At 29.2% G+C, this 21,311-nt stretch overlaps 4 protein-coding genes across 4 annotated transcripts; all 4 read right to left on the reverse strand.

Annotated features, from left to right (window-relative positions):
- Window positions 1-1,556: 1,556 nt before the first annotated feature.
- LOC145741765 (kelch-like protein 12) lies at window positions 1,557-9,477 on the reverse strand. Its single transcript, XM_082559416.1, has 11 exons — window positions 9,386-9,477; window positions 9,053-9,206; window positions 4,369-4,586; window positions 3,917-4,066; window positions 3,743-3,821; window positions 3,507-3,607; window positions 3,183-3,363; window positions 2,814-2,957; window positions 2,086-2,247; window positions 1,786-1,939; window positions 1,557-1,718 (listed from the first exon to the last, which is right to left on the reverse strand). Exons 1-11 carry the CDS (start codon window positions 9,398-9,400, stop codon window positions 1,607-1,609), a joined length of 1,470 nt encoding a protein of 489 aa, XP_082415542.1. The 5' UTR covers window positions 9,401-9,477; the 3' UTR covers window positions 1,557-1,606.
- LOC145743927 (kelch-like protein 12) lies at window positions 4,744-5,373 on the reverse strand. The gene is made up of 3 exons (XM_082562001.1): window positions 5,312-5,373; window positions 5,117-5,240; window positions 4,744-4,932 (listed from the first exon to the last, which is right to left on the reverse strand). The coding sequence occupies exons 1-3, from the start codon at window positions 5,371-5,373 to the stop codon at window positions 4,744-4,746; spliced, it is 375 nt and encodes a 124-aa protein (XP_082418127.1).
- A 467-nt stretch (window positions 9,478-9,944) lies between the features above and the next one.
- Window positions 9,945-12,627, reverse strand: LOC145741778 (kelch-like protein 38). Its single transcript, XM_082559429.1, has 8 exons — window positions 12,500-12,627; window positions 12,308-12,386; window positions 12,029-12,120; window positions 11,664-11,844; window positions 11,357-11,500; window positions 10,628-10,786; window positions 10,336-10,486; window positions 9,945-10,268 (listed from the first exon to the last, which is right to left on the reverse strand). The coding sequence occupies exons 1-8, from the start codon at window positions 12,617-12,619 to the stop codon at window positions 10,157-10,159; spliced, it is 1,038 nt and encodes a 345-aa protein (XP_082415555.1). The 5' UTR covers window positions 12,620-12,627; the 3' UTR covers window positions 9,945-10,156.
- Window positions 12,628-19,556: 6,929 nt separating this feature from the next.
- Window positions 19,557-21,245, reverse strand: LOC145743932 (influenza virus NS1A-binding protein homolog). The gene is made up of 5 exons (XM_082562005.1): window positions 21,122-21,245; window positions 20,817-20,960; window positions 20,088-20,246; window positions 19,791-19,941; window positions 19,557-19,723 (listed from the first exon to the last, which is right to left on the reverse strand). Exons 1-5 carry the CDS (start codon window positions 21,243-21,245, stop codon window positions 19,612-19,614), a joined length of 690 nt encoding a protein of 229 aa, XP_082418131.1. The 3' UTR covers window positions 19,557-19,611.
- Window positions 21,246-21,311: the final 66 nt, after the last annotated feature.

The raw sequence follows: 21,311 nt of genomic DNA on the forward strand, positions 1-21,311 counted from the left end.
AAAACTTATATTACCTTCTTTTCTTTTAATTTTAGAATAGAAAGCAAATCCTCGTAACAAAGTTTAATAAATTCTTGCTTTGATGCAACTCTTTCAAAATTCTCAGCAATCATTTTCTGGGCTCCTTGCTTTAAGTTTTCAAGGTTGTATCTTTGAGAATAAGCCAGCATGGTTAAACAATTCTCAACATCAACAACGGTTTGCACAAATTCTCCACAAAACTTTCGAAGTTCTAAAATTAAAATGTTGTCTCATTCTTGAGTTAAATTTGAGTATAATATTTAAATAAAATTAATAATAATAATTATGATAAAACTTTAAATATATCAAAATGATTTAAATAACTTAAATATAATTTAACTTTTAACAAAAATTTACATGCTACCCTATTGTTATTGAAATTTTATTAATTTTACTGGTAATCTGTAGATAATTTGCAGCTTTCATAATTTCAAAGACATTTTCTTCAGTTATTAGGATTTTTGCAGTGTAGGCATAATCTAAAATAAGTTCCATAATTTCCGAGCTTATTCCTTGGATCTTTACAATGGGATTGTATTTCTCTCTCATCTGTAAAAATATAAAGTTGACTGAAAAGACAATATTATTGTATTGGCAAGACCACCATTTTACATTTAAAAATGCTACCATTTTTTTACAGCCATTTAACAAATTTGAAGTAGAACCATATTAAATAAATTTAAACAATTGCCAAATTTTTACGAATAAGTAGTTTTTAAAATGTTTTTTTTTACCTCAGTTGTAAACATTGTTTTAAAGAAAACACAAAAAAATGCGAGAATGTTTTTGTGAGCGGAATGCTTCTTTGTTCCATCATTGATTGTTACATCACAAAACTCTTTGTCTTCATTTCTATCTCTAAAATAAAACATTAAATAAATATTTAGTTTTAAAATAATAAATCAACCAACAGTATATCAATAACAAACCTGTTTAACTCTTCAAATATTTCATTAATGTGGTCATCCTCAAATTGTTGACTTCGCACCATTTTTAAACAAATTTAAACAACATTAACAACAAACCTAAAACCTTGAAACAAAATTGTAATTAGTAAAACTACAGTGATTAGAAAATGCATAAAAGTAATTAAAATTTAATTAAAAGCACAAAATGTTAAAAAAAGTTATAAAAAATTAAATTTTCAATGCAAAGTTATGAAAAATAAAAATAAATGTATTTTAACTAAAAATTAATTAAAAAAAGCATTAAAAAGTTTAAAATATAATTTCCAATTATTTAAATTAAAAATCTTAATTTGAATCATAGAATAAAAACAATTGTTTTACATATTACTAGTTTTAAAAACAAAATACTCAGTAATTACTTAGGCATAAACAAATTTAAAAAACAAAACAATCAATAAATAAAAAACATAAAAATTAAAAATATATACCCTATTAAAATAACTTTACTGAAAAAAATCGTATCATACATTTTATTAAAATTTTAAAATTTAAAATAATTTTTAAAAGCACCAATAATAAAGTTAAATCTTTGATAAAGTATTATTACTACTTGTATTGTTACTGTGTAAAGGTAATTAAATAACAAGTTGTGACATCATAAACAGAATAATAAATTATTAAACAACAACCATTGTAGCATAAGATATTTCTCTTTTTGTTTCAGCAATGATTGTCCACTTGTTGTTCGTCGGATCAAATACTTCAATGGAATTAACTGGGCCCCTAAACCTAAATAATAAAACAATAAACCAGAGTTTAATAAATTATTACAAACTAAATATTTAGTTTAACTTACCCTTTACCCCAGCCCCCAACAACATAAATCTTGCCATCTACAACTGAGGCACAGTGAACATATCGAGCCTTGTTCATTGGTGCAACTTCTGACCGGGTATCTGTGGAAATGTTGTATTTGATCACCGATGAAACACCACCATTTTGATATCCACCTTAATTAAGTTATAAAAATTAGGTAACTTATATGTTATAAAACTTTAAACACAAAAGAATCACTTTAACATTGTAAATTATTTTTATAGAGTTATACTAATTATGTTATTAGATAAAAATTACATGCAAAATAACAAATACATACCAGTTACAAATATGTGATCATCCAAAACTACAGCTGCATGAGCATTTATACCATATTTCATTGGAGAAATAAGAGACCACTTTTGTTCATCAAAATCAAAACATTCTGATGAACTTAAACTTTCATCTATATCATCCCTACCACCAATTGCAAATAATTTACCTAAACAAATCAATTAAAACAAAATATACATTTACAAACCAAATTAAACTTATAAAAATTTAATACTTAAAAAATGTTGTCTAAAATTTTTAATAATTTGTTTTTAATATTTTTAAAACTTATATTATAAAACTAAAACTTTTTTAAAAAAATATTAACCAATAATTAAATAATTTTTTCTTTACATTTTAATTTGTTTTGTAAAAACATTAAATTAAATTTATTTAATTAAAAAACAATTTGTTTAAAGACACAAACAATATAGCAGAATGGTCACTAGTGATGTCATAATGAGCTAGTTTTATGAATTAAAATTTAGATGTCACTCAAAGTTGCAGCCAAAATAATTAAATTATTTAAATTATTTGCTTAATTATCAATCTTAAGTTAATCTTAAGACCAAGTTATTTTTTACCCAAACAAAGTTAAATTTTTGTAACACTGTTTAATGATTATTTTTTTTAAATATTTTTTAAACATATCGTTGTATTAAAACACCTTTTTTTATTATTGAGTAAACTATCTTAAAACATTTATTAATACAATAAAAATTTTAACTTGTTTACCTCTTGCAGCAAGTAATGCATGTTCATATCGTGGAACAATCATGTCAGGAATATTTCCTCTTTTATTTGTCCTCACATCCAAGAATTCCACACTTGATAAAGTTTTAATATTTTCATCTCGGCCCCCAGTTGTATAAATACAATCTACAACAATTATAAACTAAAGAGATTGTTTTTTATTTTATTATAATCTTGTCATATGTAAAACATTTAAAAACTACTTAGATTGGTTTTGAAGTTTAAATAATAACTGTGCTTTAAAGTAAAAATAAGGTAAAATCTTAATGTGTAAATTAATAATAACTAAAGTGCAAATTGCAGTTATACCAACAAACCTAATAAAGCAAACAATAAAGTTAATAAACCAACCATTTATGACAGCTGATGATGCAGACCACCGAGCTTGTTTCATTGGACTTTCAACTTTCCATTGCGGATCTACTTCATCTAACTTTAAACTCTCAACAGAAGATTTAATCAAACCTCCCATGATGAAAACTTGTTTGTTGACAACAGCAGATGAAGCTCCCCACCTTTCTTCATTTAATTCCTTAAAATAATAAAAGTTTATAAATTTCTAAATGCAAACAAATTTAAAAAAGTGTAAATTAAACATCATATTTAAACTGTATAAATTTTAAACATTAAAACATTTAGATTTTAAAACAAAAAAAAAACTAAAAATCAACTTACGGGCATCTGAGTCCATTGGTTTGTAACAGTATCAAACAAAACAACATTTTTTTTATTGGGGGAACTCCCTCCCGTTACAAGTAACTTTGTTGGAACTGCAACTATAAAAATAAAATCACTGTGTTTAAAAAGTAAAATATTATTTAAACAAAAATGTTTCTATTTTCTATTTAAATGTTATCATTATTAAAATAAATTAAAATCATCTAAGTTAATTTCAAAAACATAATATTAACCTTTTTCTTTATCAGGAACAAACTTAACGGTAGCGGAAATAATTAAATGAGAACATTCCAATGAATTCATAATCAAACCCTAAAATAAAAATAACTTTTAAAACAACTTAATCAACCTTGAAATGCTGATTATTTAACATTTATTTTATTTATATTATAAATAATTTAACTGACCTCTTTCATAACAACTTGTTGTAGAAATTCTCTGTCAAATTTAAGAAGATCAAGAGATTGAAACAATTGGTTAACATGTTTCTGTCGTTCATTGTTGTCATGTTTTATCCAATTTATTATCGCATTGTAAACTATCTGCTCAGATAAAACCTGTGTTTAAAAATATTTAAAATATTTTAAACAGGTTGAATTTAATCTTGTCTAAGATAGTATGAGTATTTATTTAGAAAATACTTATAAATGAAAATGGCTTTTCTAAAAAAAAATTAATGTAAAGAAAGTGAAAAGGTAGTTCCATAAAAAAATATTTTGAATATAAATAGTTCTAGTGCAATACTTTGTTTCAGGAGCAAATTAAAATAATATTTGTACAAGTTTAATTTGGCAATTAAAAAAAAAATTTATAAACTTTTGAAAGCCGTGTCTTCTGAACATAGTAAAACTTATATTACCTTCTTTTCTTTTAATTTTAGAATAGAAAGTAAATCCTCGAAACAAAGTTTAATAAATTCTTGCTTTGATGCAATTTTTTCAAAATTCTCGACAATCATTTTCTGGGCTCCTTGCTTTAAGTTTTTAAGGTTGTATCTTTGAGAATAAGCCAGCATGGTTAAACAATTCTCAACATCAACAATGGTTTGCAGAAATTCTTCACAAAACTTTCGAAGTTCTAAATTTAAATGTTGTCTCATTCTTAAGTTAAATGAGAATAATATTTAAATAAAATTAAATATATACATAATTATGACAAAACATTAAATATAAAAAAAAAAATTTAAATAACGTAATTATAATTTAACTACTTGGTTTTAACAAAAATTTACATGCTACCCTATTGTTATTGAAATTTTAATAATTTTACTGTTAATCTGTAGATAATTTGCAGCTTCCATAATTTCAAAAACATTTTCTTCGGTTATCAGGATTTTCGCAGTGTAGGCATAATCTAAAATAAGGTCCATAATTTCCGAGCTTATTCCTTGGATCTTTACAATGGGATTGTATTTCTCTTTCATCTGTAAAAATATAAAGTTGACTGAAAAGACAACATTATTGTATTGGTATGACCACCATTTTACATTTAAAAATGCTACCATTTTTATAATATCTATTTTATAAAATTTAGTAAACCCACATTGCATTAATTTTAAATTTTTGCAAAATATTTGAAAATCAACAGTTTTTAAAATGTTTTTTTACCTCAGTTGTAAACATTGTTTTAAAGAAAACACAAAAAAATGCGAGAATGTTTTTGTGAGCGGAATGCTTCTTTGTTCCATCGTTGATTGTAACATCACAAAACTCTTTGTCTTCATTCCTATCTCTAAAATAAAACATTAAATAAATATTTAGTTTTAAAATAATAAATCAACCAACAGTATATCAATAACAAACCTGTTTAACTCTTCAAATATTTCATTAATGTGGTCACCCTCAAATTGTTGACTTCGCACCATTTTTAAACAAATTTAAACAACATTAACAACAAACCTAACCCCTTGAAACAAAATTGTGATTAGTAAAACTACAGTGATTAGAAAATGCATAAAAGTAATTAAACTTTAATTACAAGCACAAATACTATCAAAATCATCAAAAATAAAATTTTAAATTGCATTCTAACGTAAATAAATTTTGAAAAAACAACTGCAATTATTTTAAAGTACAATTAAATAAATCAAAATATCTAACTTGAAATCATAAAAAAAATTTGTTTTAAATATTACTAGTTCTAAGAAAGAAAAATTACACAATTTAGGCCTAAACAAATACAGGCAAAAAACAATTAAATAACAAAAATAAAGATTAAAAATATCTTCCTTAACAAAATAACTTAAATGATAAAACATTTTTCAATAAATTTAATTAATATTTTTAGTTTTAGAATAGTTTTTTAATACCACCAATAATAAAGTTAAAATGTTCAATAAAGTTGTAACACTAATTTTATTGTTACTGTATAAACCTAACATAATTAACAAGTTGTGACATCATAAACAGAAATTGTTATTAAACAACAACCATTGTAGCATGATATATTTTACTTTCTGTTTCAGCAATGATTGTCCACTTGCTGTTCGTCGGATCAAATACTTCAATGGAATTAAGTGAACCCCTAAACCTAAATAATAAAACAATAAACCAGAGTTTAATAAATTATTACAAACTAAATATTTAGTTTAACTTACCCTTTATCCTTGCCCCCAACAACATAAATCTTGCCATCTACAACTGAGGCACAGTGATAACATCGAGCCTTGTTCAGTGGTGCAATATCTGACCAGGTATCTGTGGAAATGTTGTATTTGATCACCAATGAAACAGCACCATTTTGATATCCTCCTTAATTAGGTTTAATAATAGGTAATTGAAATAGATAATTAAAATAAATAAATAAATAATATAACATTACACTGTAAACTTTTTTTATGAATTCAAACCAGTAATGTTTTAAAAATTAAATATAAAATAACAAATACATACCACTAACAAATATGTGATCATCTAAAACTACAGCTGCATGATTATTTACACAATATTTCATTGGAGAAATAAGAGACCACTTTTGTTCATCAAAATCAAAACATTCTGAAGAACTTAATGTTTTACCTTCATCATTAATTCCCCCGATTGCAAATAATTTACCTAAACAAATCAATTAAAATATACATTTACAAACCAAATTAAACTTATGAAAATTTAATACATAAAAAATGTTGTCTAAAATTTTTAATAATTTGCTTTTACTAATTTTAAAACTTATATTATTAAACTAAACTTTTTTTTTTAAATTAACCAATAATTAAATAATTTTTTCTTTACATTTTAATTTGTTTTGTAAAAACATTAAATTAAATTTATTCAATTAAAAAACAATTTGTTTAAAGACACAAACAATATAGCAGAATGGTCACTAGTGATGTCATAATGAGCTAGTTTTATGAATTAAAATTTAGATGCCACTCAAAGTTGCAGCAAAAATAATCAAATTATTTAAATTATTTTCTTAATTATTAATCTTAATTTAATCTTAAGACCGAGTTATTTTTGACCCAAACAAAGTTAAATTTTTGTAACACTGCTTAATGATTATTTTTTTAAATATTTTTTAAACTTATCGTTGTATTAAAAAACCTTTTTTAATTATTTTGTAAACTATCTTAAAACATTTATTAATACAATAAAACCTTAACTTGTTTACCTCTTGCAGCAAGTAATGCATGGTTTCTTCGTGAAACAATCATGTTAGGAATATTTCCTCTTTTATTTGTCCTCACATCCAAGAATTCCTCACTTGATAAAGTTTCATCTTTATCTCGACCTCCAGTTGTGTAAATACAATCTACAACAATTATAAACTAAACAGATTGCATTTTTATTTTTATTATAATCTTGCCATATGTAATACAGTAGAAAACTTAAAAGATTTAATATCAATAACTAAAGTGCTAAGTGCAATAAAAATAAAACCCAACTAGTCAAACACTAAGATTAATAAACCAACCATTTATGACAGCTGATGATGCAACCCACCGAGCTTGTTTCTTTGGAGGTTCAACTTTCCATTGTGGATCTACCTCATCTAACTTTAAACTCTCAACAGAAGATTTACCATCCCCTCCCATGATGAAAACTTGATTGTTGACAACAGCAGATGAAGCTCCATACCTTTCTTCATTTAATTCCTGTAAATAAAAAATTTCGCTAAATTCTAATCCTAATATAAGTGTATTGATCTTAGATGTCTATAATTTTATAATGTAAATCTTAAAAAATACAAATTCCACATTTTTTGCTAACATATTGCATTATACATTATTAAATCACAGCATTTTGATTAATTTTAATATTTAAAAAGTTAACTGAACGAAATATAATTTTAGAAAAGACAACTAACTGGTATCTGAGTCCATTGTTTTGTAACAGAGTCAAACAAAACAACATTTTTTTCATTGGGGGAACTCCCTCCCATTATAAGTAACTTTGTTGGAACTGCAACTATAAAAATAAAATCACTTTGTTTAAAAAGTAAAATAATATTTCAACTTGTTTATTTAATTTAAATGTTTCTTATTTTAATGTTAATTTTATTTGTGAATGCAATATTAATCCCAATTATAACCTTTTTCTATATCAGGAACAAACTGAACAATAGCAGAAATAATTGCTTGATTACATTCCAGTGAATTCATAATCAAACCCTGAAATAAAAATATTTTTAAAACAAATAAACTAAATAAAAATGCTTCATTTAATAATATTCAATAATGTTTCATTTCAATTTATAATCATTTAACTGACCTCTTTCATAACAACTTGTTGTAGAAATTCTCTGCCTAATTTAAGAAGATCAAGAGATTGAAACAACTTGTTGACATGTTTCTGTCGTTCATTGCTGTCATGTTTTATCCAATTTATCATCGAATTGTAAACTATTTGCTCAGATAAAACCTGTGTTAAAAAATGTTCAAAATAATTTAAACAGGTTGAATTTAATCTTGTCTAAAATAGTATGAGTATTTATTTAGAAAATACTTATCAATGAAAATGGCTTTTCTAAAAAAATAAATAATGTGAAGAAAGTAAAAAAGTAGTTCCATAAAAAAATATTTTGAATATAAATAGTTCTAGTGCAATACTTTGTTTCAGAAGCAAATTAAAATAATATTTGTACAAGATTAATTTGGCAATTTAAAAAAAAATTTTTATAAACTTTTGAAAGCCGTGTCTTCTGAACATAGTAAAACTTATATTACCTTCTTTTCTTTTATTTTTAGAATAGAAAGCAAATCCTCGTAACAAAGTTTAATAAATTCTTGCTTTGATGCAACTCTTTCAAAATTCTCAGCAATCATTTTCTGAGCTCCTAGCTTTAAGTTTTCAAGGTTGTATCTTTGAGAATAAGCCAGCATGGTTAAACAATTCTCAACATCAACAATGGTTTGCACAAATTCTCCACAAAACTTTCGAAGTTCTAAAATTAAAATGTTGTCTCATTCTTAAGTTACATGAAAATAATATTTAAATAAAATTAATAATAATAATTATGACAAATAACTTAAATATAATGTAACTATTCACTTTTAACAAACATTTACATGCTACCCTATCGTTATTAAAATTTTAATATTTTACTGTTAATTTGTAGATAATTTGCAGCTTCCATAATTTCAAAGACATTTTCTTCGGTTATCAGGATTTTTGCAGTGTAGGCATAATCTAAAATAAGTTCCATAATATCCGAGCTTATTCCTTGGATCTTTACAATGGGATTGTATTTCTCTCTCATCTGTAAAAACATAGAGTTGACTGAAAAGACAAAATTTTTTGTATTAGCAAGACCACCATTTTACATTTAAAATGCCACCATTTTACAACAGCCATTTTATAAATTTTACTAGAACCACATTGTATTAATTTTAAACAAAATATTTGAAAATCAACAATTTTTTAAAATGTTTTTTTTACCTCAGTTGTGAACATTGTTTTAAAGAAAACACAAAAAAATCCGAGAATGTTTTTGTGAGCGGAATGCTTCTTTGTTCCATCGTTGATTGTAACATCACAAAACTCTTTGTCTTCCTTCCTATCTCTAAAATAAAACATTAAATAAATATTTAGTTTTAAAATAATAAATCAACTAACAGTATATCAATAACAAACCTGTTTAACTCTTCAAATATTTCATTAATGTGGTCACCCTTAAATTGTTGACTTCGCACCATTTTTAAACAAATTTAAACAACATTAACAACAAACCTAAAACCTTGAAACAAAATTGTAATTAGTAAAACTACAGTGAATAGAAAATGCATAAAAGTAATTAAACTTTAATTACAAGCACAAATACTATCAAAATAAAATTTTAAATTGCAATCTAACTTAAATAAATTTTGAAAAAAGAACTTTCAATTATTTTAAAGTTCAATTAAATAAATCAAAATATCTAACTTGAAATCATAAAAAAAACAATTGTTTTTAAATATTACTAGTTCTAAGAAAGAAAAATTACACAATTTAGGCCTAAACAAATACAGGCAAAAAGCAATTAAATAACAAAACCAAAGATTAAAAATATCTTCCTTAACAAAATAACTTAAATGATAAAACATTTTTCTATAAATTTAATTGATATTTTTAGTTTTAAAATAATTTTTTAATATCACCAATAATAAAGTTAAAATGTTCAATAAAGTTGCAACATTATTTTTATTGTTACTGTATAAACAGAACTTGTTATTAAACAACCACCATTGTTGCATAACATATTCCTCTTTTTGTTTCAGCAATGATTGTCCACTTGTTATTTGTCGGATCAAACACTTCAATGGAATTAACTAGATGACCAAACCTAAATAATAAAACAATAAACAAGAGTTTAATAAATTATGACAAACTAAATATTTAGTTTAACTTACTTATCCAAGCCTCCCACAACATAAATCTTGCCATCTACAACTGAGGCACAGTGACCAAATCGAGCCTTGTTCATTGGTTCAACTTCTGACCAGGTATCTGTGGAAATGTTGTATTTGATCACCGATGAAACAGCACCATTTTGATATCCACCTTAATTAGGTTTAATAATAAGTAATTGAAATAGATAATTAAAATAAATAAATAAATAATATACCATTACACTGTGAACTTTTTTTATAATTTTAAACCAGTAATGTTTTTAAAATTAAATACAAAATAACAAATGCTCACCAGTAACTAATATGTGATCATCCAAAACTACAGCTGCATGAGCATTTATACAATATTTCATTGGAGAAATAAGAGACCACTTTTGTTCATTAAAATCAAAACATTCTAAAGAACTTAATTTTCCATTATCATTAATTCCCCCAATTGCAAACAATTTGCCTGAACAAATCAATTAAAACAAAACATACATTTACAAACCAAATTAAACTTATGAAAATCTAATACTTAAAAAATGTTGTCTAGAAATTTTAATAATTTGCTTTTAATATTTTTAAACTGTATAATATTAAACTAAACTTTTTTTAAAAAAAAAATTAACCAATAATTAAAAAATTTTTTCTTTACATTTTAATTTGTTTTGTGAAAACATTAAATTAAATTTATTCAATTAAAAAACAATTTGTTTAAAGACACAAACAATATAGCAGAATGGTCACTAGTGATGTCATAATGAGCTAGTTTTATGAATTAAAATTTAGATGCCACTCAAAGTTGCAGCAAAAATAATCAAATTATTTAAATTATTTTCTTAATTATTAATCTTAATTTAATCTTAAGACCGAGTTATTTTTGACCCAACAGAGTTAAATTTTTGTAACATTGCTTAATGATTAAATTTTTTTTAAATATTTTTTAAACTTATCGTTGTATTAAAACACCTTTTTTTTCTATTATTTTGTAAACTATCTTAAAACATTTATTAATACAATAAAACTTTAACTTGTTTACCACTTGCAGCAAGTAATGCATGTTGTTGTCGTGGAACAATCATGTCAGGAATATTTCCTCTTTTATTTGTCCCCACATCCAAGAATTCCCCACTTGATAAAGTTATATTATTTTGATCTTGACCTCCAGTTGTGTAAATACAATCTACAACAATTATAAACTAAAAAGATTGTTTTTTTAATTTTTATTATAATCTTGCCAATTGTAATGCAGTAGAAAACTCAAAGCATTTATTATTAATAACTAAAGAGCTAATTGCAATAAAAATAAATCCCAACTAGTCAAACACTAAAGTTAATAAACAAACCATTTATGACAACTGATGATGCAAACCACCGATCTTGTTTCATTGGAAGTTCAACTTTCCATTGTGGATCTACCTCATCTAACTTTAAACTCTCAACAGAGGATTTACCAACCCCTCCCATGATGAAAACTTGTTTGTTAACAACAGCAGATGAAGCTCCCCACCTTTCTTCATTTAATTCCTAAAAAAAACTTTCTCTAGATACTAATCTCAATATAAGTGTATTAATCTTGGATGTTTAACTCTATATTTTTAAAATACAAATCTAGAAAAAAATAAATTTTAAATTTTATAGCAATAGTTATGCATTATACATTATTAAATTATAGCATACTGTTAATATAATTTTATCAAAGCCAACTTACTGGCATCTGAGTCCATTGTTTTGTGACAGTGTCAAACAAAACAGCATCTTCATTGTACCCTTCTCCTCCCACTATAAGCAACTTTGTTGGAACTACGATTATATTAAAAATGTTTAAAATCAAATTTGCTTTGTAACTCAAACAATAAAATATTCAATTATAAATGTTTTTATATCGAAAACTATTTGATAAATAACATTTTCACATAAAATAAAATAAACAAATTTATTTTTAAAATTCAAATGTTAAATTAATTATAAATAATTTGCTGTCTTTTACCTTTTACTTTCTGTGGGGCAAAATTAACCAATGCTGAGATAAGTATTTGATTACATTCAAAAGATTTCATAATTAATTCCTAAAAACAAAAATAAGTCAACTTTCAGATATGTATAATAAATAAAATGATTGTCACAAAGTTGGTATGCTGTTTAAGTAACAACTGCTACAACTTTTTATAATTTAACTGACCTCTTTCATAACAACTTGTTGAAGAAATTCTCTGTCAAATTTAAGAAGATCAAGAGATTGAAACAATTGGTTGACATGTTTCTGTCGTTCATTGCTGTCATGTTTTATCCAATTTATCATCGCATTGTAAACTATTTGCTCAGATAAAACCTGTGTTAAAAAATGTTCAAAATAATTTAAACAGGTTAAATTTAATCTTGTCTAAGATAGTATGAGTATTTATTTAGAAAATACTTATCAATGAAAATGGATTTTCTAAAAAAAAATTAATGTAGAGAAAGTAAAAAGGTAGTTCCATAGAAAAATATTTTGACTATAAATAGTTCTAGTGCAATACTTTGTTTCAGGAGCAAATTAAAATAATATTTGTACAAGATTAATTCGGTCCTACTAAAATACGCCCGGGAGGCCCAGGGGGCCCGGGGTATGCGCGGGAAGCCCGGGGTGAGTCCAAGAGCTTCGGTGGTATTTATTTAAGTCCCATGGTGTTTATATGAGCCTCGGGCTATTAATATAAGACCAGATCGGTTTATACGAGTTTATATGAGGCCCGGGAGTGTTTAAATAGGGCCCGGGGTGTTTTATACGTGTTTTTATGGGGCCCAGGGTGTTAAAAAGTGGCGCGGGGTGTTTTATATTAGGCCCGAGGTATTTTATACAAGTTTAAATGAGGCCAGGGTTGTTTTATACAAGTTTATATGAGTTATGGGGTGTTTATATGAGCCCCGGAGTGTTTATGTGAGGCCTGAGGCGTTTTACCGAGTTTATTTGAGGCCCGGGGTGTTTATATGAGGCCCGGGTGTTTAAATAAGGCCAGGGGTGTTTAAATAAGGTAGGGTGTTTAAATAAGACCCGGGGTGTTTAAATAAGGCCCGGGGTGTTTTATACGAGTTTTTATGACACCCGGGGTGTTTAAATGAGGCCCGAGGTGTTTTATACAATTTTTTATGAGATCCGAGATGTTCAAATGAGGCCCGGGGTCTTTTATATGAGTTTTTATGAGGCCCGGGGTGTTAAAATTAGGACAGGGGTGTTTTATACAAGTTTATGTGAGGCCCGGGGTGTTTATATTAGGCCCGAGGCGTTTTACCGAGTTTATATGAGACCCGGAGTGTTTATATGAGGCCCGAGGTGTTTATATGAGGACCGGGGTGTTTATATGAGACCCGGGGTGTTTATATGAGGCCCGGGGTGTTTATATGAGGCCCGGGGTGTTTATATGAGGCTCGGGTGTTTTACCGAGTTTATATGAGGTCCGGGGTGTTTATATGAGGCCCGGGGTGTTTATATGAGGCTCGGGTGTTTTACCGAGTTTATATGAGGTCTGGGGTGTTTATATTAGGCCCGGGGTGTTTATATTAGGTCCGAGGCGTTTTACCGAGTTTATATGAGGTCCGGGGTGTTTATATTAGGCCCGGGGTGTTTATATTAGGCCCAGGGTGTTTATATTAGGCCCGGGGTGTTTGTATGAAGCCCGAGGCGTTTTACCGAGTTTATATGAGGTCCGGGGTGTTTATATTAGGCCCGGGGTGTTTATATGAGGCCCGGGGTGTTTATATTAGGCCCGGGGTGTTTATATGAGGCCCGAGGCGTTTTACCGAGTTTATATGAGGTCCGGGGTGTTTATATTAGGCCCGGGGTGTTTATATTAAGCCCGGGGTGTTTGTATGAAGCCCAATGCGTTTTACCGAGTTTATATGAGGCCCGGGGTGTTTATATGAGGCCCGGGGTGTTTATATGAGGCCCGGGGTGTTTAAATAAGGCCCGGGGTGTTTAAATAAGGCCCGGGGTGTTTAAATAAGGCCTGGGGTGTTTTATACAAATTTTTATGAGGCCCGAGATGTTTAAATGAGGCCCGGGGTGTTTAAATAAGGCCCGGGGTGTTTTATACAAATTTTTATGAGGCCCGAGATGTTTAAATGAGGCCCGGGGTCTTTTATATGAGTTTTTATGAGGCCCGGGGTGTTAAAATAAGGGCAGGGGTGTTTTATACAAGTTTATGTGAGGCCCGGGGTGTTTATATGAGGCCCGAGGCGTTTTACCGAGTTTATATGAGACCCGGAGTGTTTATATGAGGCCCGGGGTGTTTATATGAAGCCCGAGGCGTTTTACCGAGTTTATATGAGGTCCGGGGTGTTTATATTAGGCCCGGGGTGTTTATATTAGGCCCGGGGTGTTTGTATGAAGCCCGAGGCGTCTTACCGAGTTTATATGAGGTCCGGGGTGTTTATATTAGGCCCGGGGTGTTTATATGAGGCCCGGGGTGTTTATATTAGGCCCGGGGTGTTTATATGAGGCCCGAGGCGTTTTACCGAGTTTATATGAGGTCCGGGGTGTTTATATTAGGCCCGGGGTGTTTATATTAGGCCCGGGGTGTTTGTATGAAGCCCAATGCGTTTTACCGAGTTTATATGAGGCCCGGGGTGTTTATATGAAGCCCGGGGTGTTTATATGAGGCCCGAGGCGTTTTACCGAGCTTATATGAGGTCCGGGGTGTTTATATTAGGCCCGGGGTGTTTATATTAAGCCCGGGGTGTTTGTATGAAGCCCAATGCGTTTTACCGAGTTTATATGAGGCCCGGGGTGTTTATATGAGGCCCGGGGTGTTTATATGATGCCCGGGGTGTTTAAATGAGGCCCGGGGTGTTTAAATAAGGCCCGGGGTGTTTAAATAAGGCCCGGGGTGTTTAAATAAGGCCTGGGGTGTTTTATACAAATTTTTATGAGGCCCGAGATGTTTAAATGAGGCCCGAGGTGTTTAAATAAGGCCCGGGGTGTTTTATACAAATTTTTATGAGGCCCGAGATGTTTAAATGAGGCCCGGGGTCTTTTATATGAGTTTTTATGAGGCCCGGGGTGTTAAAATAAGGGCAGGGGTGTTTTATACAAGTTTATGTGAGGCCCGGGGTGTTTATATGAGGCCCGAGGCGTTTTACCGAGTTTATATGAGACCCGGAGTGTTTATATGAGGCCCGGGGTGTTTATATGAGGCCCGAGGCGTTTTACCGAGTTTATATGAGGCTCGGGGTGTTTATATTAGGCCCGGGGTGTTTATATTAGGCCCGGGGTGTTTGTATGAAGCCCGAGGCGTTTTACCGAGTTTATATGAGGTCCGGGGTGTTTATATTATGCCCGGGGTGTTTATATTAGGCCCGGGGTGTTTGTATGAAGCCCGAGGCGTTATACCGAGTTTATATGAGGTCCGGGGTGTTTATATTAGGCCCGGGGTGTTTATATGAGGCCCGGGGTGTTTATATTAGGCCCGGGGTGTTTATATGAGGCCCGAGGCGTTTTACCGAGTTTATATGAGGTCCGGGGTGTTTATATTAGGCCCGGGGTGTTTATATGAGGCCCGGGGTGTTTATATGAGGCCCGGGGTGTTTATATGAGGCCCGGGGTGTTTAAATAAGGCCCGGGGTGTTTAAATAAGGCCCGGGGTGTTTAAATAAGGCCTGGGGTGTTTTATACAAATTTTTATGAGGCCCGAGATGTTTAAATGAGGCCCGGGGTGTTTTATACAAATTTTTATGAGGCCCGAGATGTTTAAATGAGGCCCGGGGTCTTTTATATGAGTTTTTATGAGGCCCGGGGTGTTAAAATAAGGGCAGGGGTGTTTTATACAAGTTTATGTGAGGCCCGGGGTGTTTATATGAGGCCCGAGGCGTTTTACCGAGTTTATATGAGGCTCGGGGTGTTTATATGAGGCCCGGGGTGTTTAAATAAGGCCAGGGGTGTTTAAATAAGGCCAGGGGTGTTTAAATAAGGCCCGAGGTGTTTAAATAAGGCCAGGGGTGTTTAAATAAGGCCAGGGGTGTTTACATAAGGCCCGGGGTGTTTAAATAAGGCCCGGGGTGTTTTATACGAGTTTTTATGAGACCCGGGGTGTTTAAATGAAACCCGAGGTGTTTTATACAAATATTTATGAGGCCCGAGATGTTCAAATGATGCCCGGGGTCTTTTATATGAGTTTTTATAATGCCCGGGGTGTTAAAATGAGGGCAGGGGTGTTTTATACGAGATTATATAATCCCCGGGGTGTTTTATACGAGTTTTTATAAGGCCCAGGATATTTTATACGAATTTTTATGAGGCCCGGGGTATATTATACGAATTTTTATGAGGCCCAAGGTGTTGATATGGCGGCCGGGGTTTTAATATAAGGCCCGGGGTGTTTTAGATAAGTTTATATAAAGGCCGCGTTTATATAAGGCTCTAGTTGTTTGTTTTAACATCGAAAAAAATTTCAATTTTCAACTTTTATTGAATTAAATCGACCATCGAATTTTTTTTTGTCAACAAACTTTATGCATAAAATATATAGGCTATTAAAAGCAACAAATTACCATATTTTCAATATTGTATAAAAAAACCACAGAAAAAGAGTTAAACAATAGACCTGAAAAAACTATTTTAGCAAGATTGTCGTTTTTCCGTTGCGACAACATTTTTGTGTCGTTTTTTTTTCTTCTAGTAACGTGTTCTGAATAAATCTCGCAATAATACAAACCTTATATGGCACACTTTACATGTAAAAACTACAATTCTACTTTTAATTAGCTGATAATTTTATTACGTAATTTATTGCTATACATGTGTTATTTGTCCAATTTCAGAATTTGACTGTAAATTTGATTTGCAAGCCTTTAAGTTGTGCCAATAATATTAGCGAAATATTAAAGACATTTTGGAATCTTATTAAGATTTTTAAGTTTTTTTTACAAATAGTGCAATACTTTGTGTTATAGGATGTTCTTTTTTTATAAAGCAGGCCTCATATTACCACATCGGGCTTTATATAAAAACCCCGGGCCCCATATAAACACCCCGGGCCTCATATATACACCCAGGACCTTATATAAACTTGTATAAAACACCCCGGGCCTCATATAAACACCCCGGGCTTCATATAAGCACTCCAGGCCCCATATAAACACTCCGGGCTTCATATAAACACTCCGGGCCTCATATATACACCCAGGGCCTTATATATACACCTAGGGCCTCATATAAACTTGTATAAAGCACCCGGGTCTCATTTAAACCTGTATAGATCACCTCGGGTCGGACATAAACACCCCGGGCCTTATTCAAACACCCGGGCCCCATATAAACTCGATAAAACGCCTCGGGCTTTGTATAAAAGACCCCGGGGCTTATTTTAACACCCCGGGCCTTATAAAAACACGTATAAATCACCATGGGCCTCATTTAATCACCCCGAGTCTCATAAAAACTTGTATAAAACACCTCGCTCCTTATTTAAACGCCCCCGGACCGCATAAAAACTCGTATAAACCGATCTGGTTTTATATTAATAGCCCGGGCCTTATATAAACACCCAGAGACTTAAATAAATACCACCGAAGCTCTTGGACTACCCCGCGCCTTCAGCACATACCCCGGGCCCCCCGGGCCTCCCGGGCGTATTTTAGTACGACCCGATTAATTTGGCAATTTAAAAAAAAAAATTCATAAACTTTTGAAAGCCGTGTCTTCTGAACATAGTAAAACTTATATTACCTTCTTTTCTTTTAATCTTAGAATAAAAAGCAAATCCTCGTAACAAAGTTTAATAAATTCTTGCTTTGATGCAACTTTTTCAAAATTCTTGGCAATCATTTTCTGGGCTCCTTGCTTTAAGTTTTCAAGGTTGTATCTTTGAGAATAAGCCAGCATGGTTAAACAATTCTCAACATCAACAATGGTTTGCAGAAATTCTCCACAAAACTTTCGAAGTTCTAAATTTAAAATGTTGTCTCATTCTTAAGTTAAATGAGAATAATATTTAAATAAAATTAATAATAATAATTATGACAAAACTTTAAATATATCAAAAAGATTTAAATAACTTAAATATAATGTAACTATTTACTTTTAACAAAAATTGACATGCTACCCTATCGTTATTAAAATTTTAATAATTTTACTATTAATCTGTAGATAATTTGCAGCTTCCATAATTTCAAAGACATTTTCTTCGGTTATCAGGATTTTTGCAGTGTAGGCATAATCTAAAATAAGTTCCATAATTTCCGAGCTTATTCCTTGGATCTTTACAATGGGATTGTATTTCTCTCTCATCTGTAAAAACATAAAGTTGACTGAAAAGACAATATTATTGTATTGGCAAGACCACCATTTTACATTTGAAAATGCTACCATTTTTTTACAGCCATTTTACAAATTTGAAGTAGAACCATAATAAATAAATTTAAACAATTGCCAAATTTTTACCAATAAGTAGTTTTTAAAATGTTTTTTTTACCTCAGTTGTAAACATTGTTTTAAAGAAAATACAAAAAAATGCGAGAATGTTTTTGTGAGCGGAATGCTTCTTTGTTCCATCATTGATTGTAACATCACAAAACTCTTTGTCTTCATTCCTATCTCTAAAATAAAACATTAAATAAATATTTAGTTTTAAAATAATAAATCAACCAACAGTATATCAATAACAAACCTGTTTAACTCTTCAAATATTTCATTAATGTGGTCACCCTCAAATTGTTGACTTCGCACCATTTTTAAACAAACTTAAACAACATTAACAACAAACCTAAAACCTTGAAACAAAATTGTAATTAGTAAAACTATAGTGATTAGAAAATGCATAAAAGAAATTAAAATTTAATTACAAGCACAAAATGTTAAAAAAAAGTTATAAAAAGTTAAATTTTCAATGCAAAGTTATAAAATAACAATAAATGTATTTTAACTAAAAATTAATTAAAAAAAGCATTAAAAAGTTTAAAATATAATTCCCAATTATTTAAATTAAATTAAAAATCCTAACTTGAATCATAGAATAAAAACAATTGTTTTACATATTACTAGTTTTAAAAACAAAATACTCAATAATTACTTAGGCATAAACAAATTATAAAAACAAAACAATTAATAAATAACAAACATAAAAATTAAAAATATATGCCCTATTTAAATACCTTTACTGAAAAAAATCTTATCATACATTATATTAAAATTTTAAATAATTTTTAAAAACACCAATAATAAAGTTAAATCTTTAATAAAGTGTTATTACTACTTGTATTGTTACTGTATAAAGTTAATTAAATAACAAGTTGTGACATCATAAACAGAATAATATGTTATTAAACAACAACCATTGTAGCATAAGATATTTTTCTTTTTGTTTCAGCACTGATTGTCCACTTGTTGTTCGTCGGATCAAATACTTCAATGGAATTAACTGGGCCCCTAAACCTAAATAATAAAACAATAAACCAGAGTTTAATAAATTATTACAAACTAAATATTTAGTTTAACTGACCTATCCAAGCCCCCTACAACATAAATCTTGCCATCTACAACTGAGGCACAGTGACCACGTCGAGCCTTGTTCATTGGTGCAACTTCTGACCATGTATCTGTAATAATGTTGTATTCGATCACCGATGAAACAGCACCATTTTGATATCCACCTTAATTAAGTTATAAAAATTAGTTAACTTAAATGTTATAAAACTTTAAACACAAAAGAATCACTTTAACATTGTAAATTGTTTTTATAGAGTTATACTAATTATGTTACTAGATAAAAATTACATGCAAAATAACAAATACATACCAGTTACAAATATGTGATCATCCAAAACTACAGCTGCATGGCTATTTAAACCATATTTCATTGCAGCAATAAGAGACCACTTTTGTTCATCAAAATCAAAACATTCTGAAGAACTTAATTTTCCATTATTATTAAATCCCCCGATTGCAAACAATTTGCCTGAACAAATCAATTATAACAAAATATACATTTACAAACCAAATTAAACTTATAAAAATTTAATACATACAAAATGTTGTCTAGAAATTTTAATAATTTGTTTTTAATATTTTTAAAACGTATATTATTAAACTAAACTTTTTTTTATTTTAAATTAACTAATAATTAAATAATTTTTTCTTTACATTTTAATTTGTTTTGTGAAAACATTAAATTAAATTTATTTAATTAAAAAACAATTTGTTTAAAGGCACAAACAATATAATATAGCAGAATGGTCACTAGTGATGTCATAATGAGCTAGTTTTATGAATTAAAATTTAGATGTCACTCAAAGTTGCGGCCAAAATATTTAAATTATTTAAATTATTTGCTTAATTATTAATCTTAAGTTAATCTTACGACCAAGTTATTTTTGACCCAACAGAGTTAAATTTTTGTAACACTGTTTAATGATTAATTTTTTTTTAATATTTTTTAAACTTATCGTTGTATTAAAACACCTTTTTTTATTATTTAGTAAACTATATTAAAACATTTATTAATACAATAAAACTTTAACTTGTTTACCACTTGCAGCAAGTAATGAATGTTGCCATCGAGGAACAATCATGTCAGGAATATTCCCTCTTTTATTTGTCCTCACATCCAAGAATTCCCCACTTGATAAAGTTTTATAATTTTCATCTCGGCCTCCAGTTATATAAATACAATCTACAACAATTATTAACCACTTAGGTTGGTTTTTATTTTTATTATAACCTTGTCATATGTAATACAATAGAAAACTTAAAGCATTTAATATTAATAACTAAAGAGCTAGTTGCAATAAAAATAAAACCCAATTAGTCAAATATTAAAATTAATAAACCAACCATTTATGACAGCTGATGATGCAAACCACCGATCTTGTTTCATTGGAGGTTTAACAACTTTCCATTGTGGATCTACTTCATCTAACTTTAAACTCTCAACAGAGGATTTAATCAAACCTCCCATGATGAAAACTTGTTTGTTGACAACAGCAGATGAAGCTTCCCACTTTTCTTCATTTAATTCCTTAAA

This window comes from Corella eumyota, chromosome 2 (genome assembly GCF_963082875.1).
Source record: "Corella eumyota chromosome 2, kaCorEumy4.1, whole genome shotgun sequence".
In the NCBI taxonomy this organism is placed as follows: domain Eukaryota; kingdom Metazoa; phylum Chordata; class Ascidiacea; order Phlebobranchia; family Corellidae; genus Corella; species Corella eumyota.

Bases quoted from the DNA above. Each gene is read 5' to 3' on its own strand.
- LOC145743927 (XM_082562001.1), bottom strand. From the start codon at position 5,373: ATGGTGCGAAGTCAACAATTTGAGGGTGACCACATTAATGAAATATTT. The intron at 5,241-5,311 runs GTTTGTTATTGA...GTTTTATTTTAG, and splicing joins ATATTTGAAGAGTTAAACAG to AGATAGGAATGAAGACAAAG. The intron at 4,933-5,116 runs GTAAAAAAACAT...ATATTTTTACAG, and splicing joins AAACAATGTTTACAACTGAG to ATGAAAGAGAAATACAATCC.
- LOC145741765 (XM_082559416.1), bottom strand. The intron at 3,364-3,506 runs GTAAGTTGATTT...TATTATTTTAAG, and splicing joins ACCAATGGACTCAGATGCCC to GAATTAAATGAAGAAAGGTG. The intron at 2,958-3,182 runs GTTGGTTTATTA...TAATTGTTGTAG, and splicing joins ATCATCAGCTGTCATAAATG to ATTGTATTTATACAACTGGG.
- LOC145741778 (XM_082559429.1), bottom strand. From the start codon at position 12,619: ATGATAAATTGGATAAAACATGACAGCAATGAACGACAGAAACATGTC. The intron at 11,845-12,028 runs GTAAGTTGGCTT...AGTTTTTTTTAG, and splicing joins AACAATGGACTCAGATGCCA to GAATTAAATGAAGAAAGGTG. The intron at 10,269-10,335 runs GTAAGTTAAACT...TTTATTATTTAG, and splicing joins GTTGTGGGAGGCTTGGATAA to GTTTGGTCATCTAGTTAATT.
- LOC145743932 (XM_082562005.1), bottom strand. From the start codon at position 21,245: ATGGGAGGTTTGATTAAATCCTCTGTTGAGAGTTTAAAGTTAGATGAA. The intron at 20,247-20,816 runs GTAAACAAGTTA...TGATTTGTTCAG, and splicing joins TTCATTACTTGCTGCAAGTG to GCAAATTGTTTGCAATCGGG. The intron at 19,942-20,087 runs GTATGTATTTGT...AACTTAATTAAG, and splicing joins TGATCACATATTTGTAACTG to GTGGATATCAAAATGGTGCT.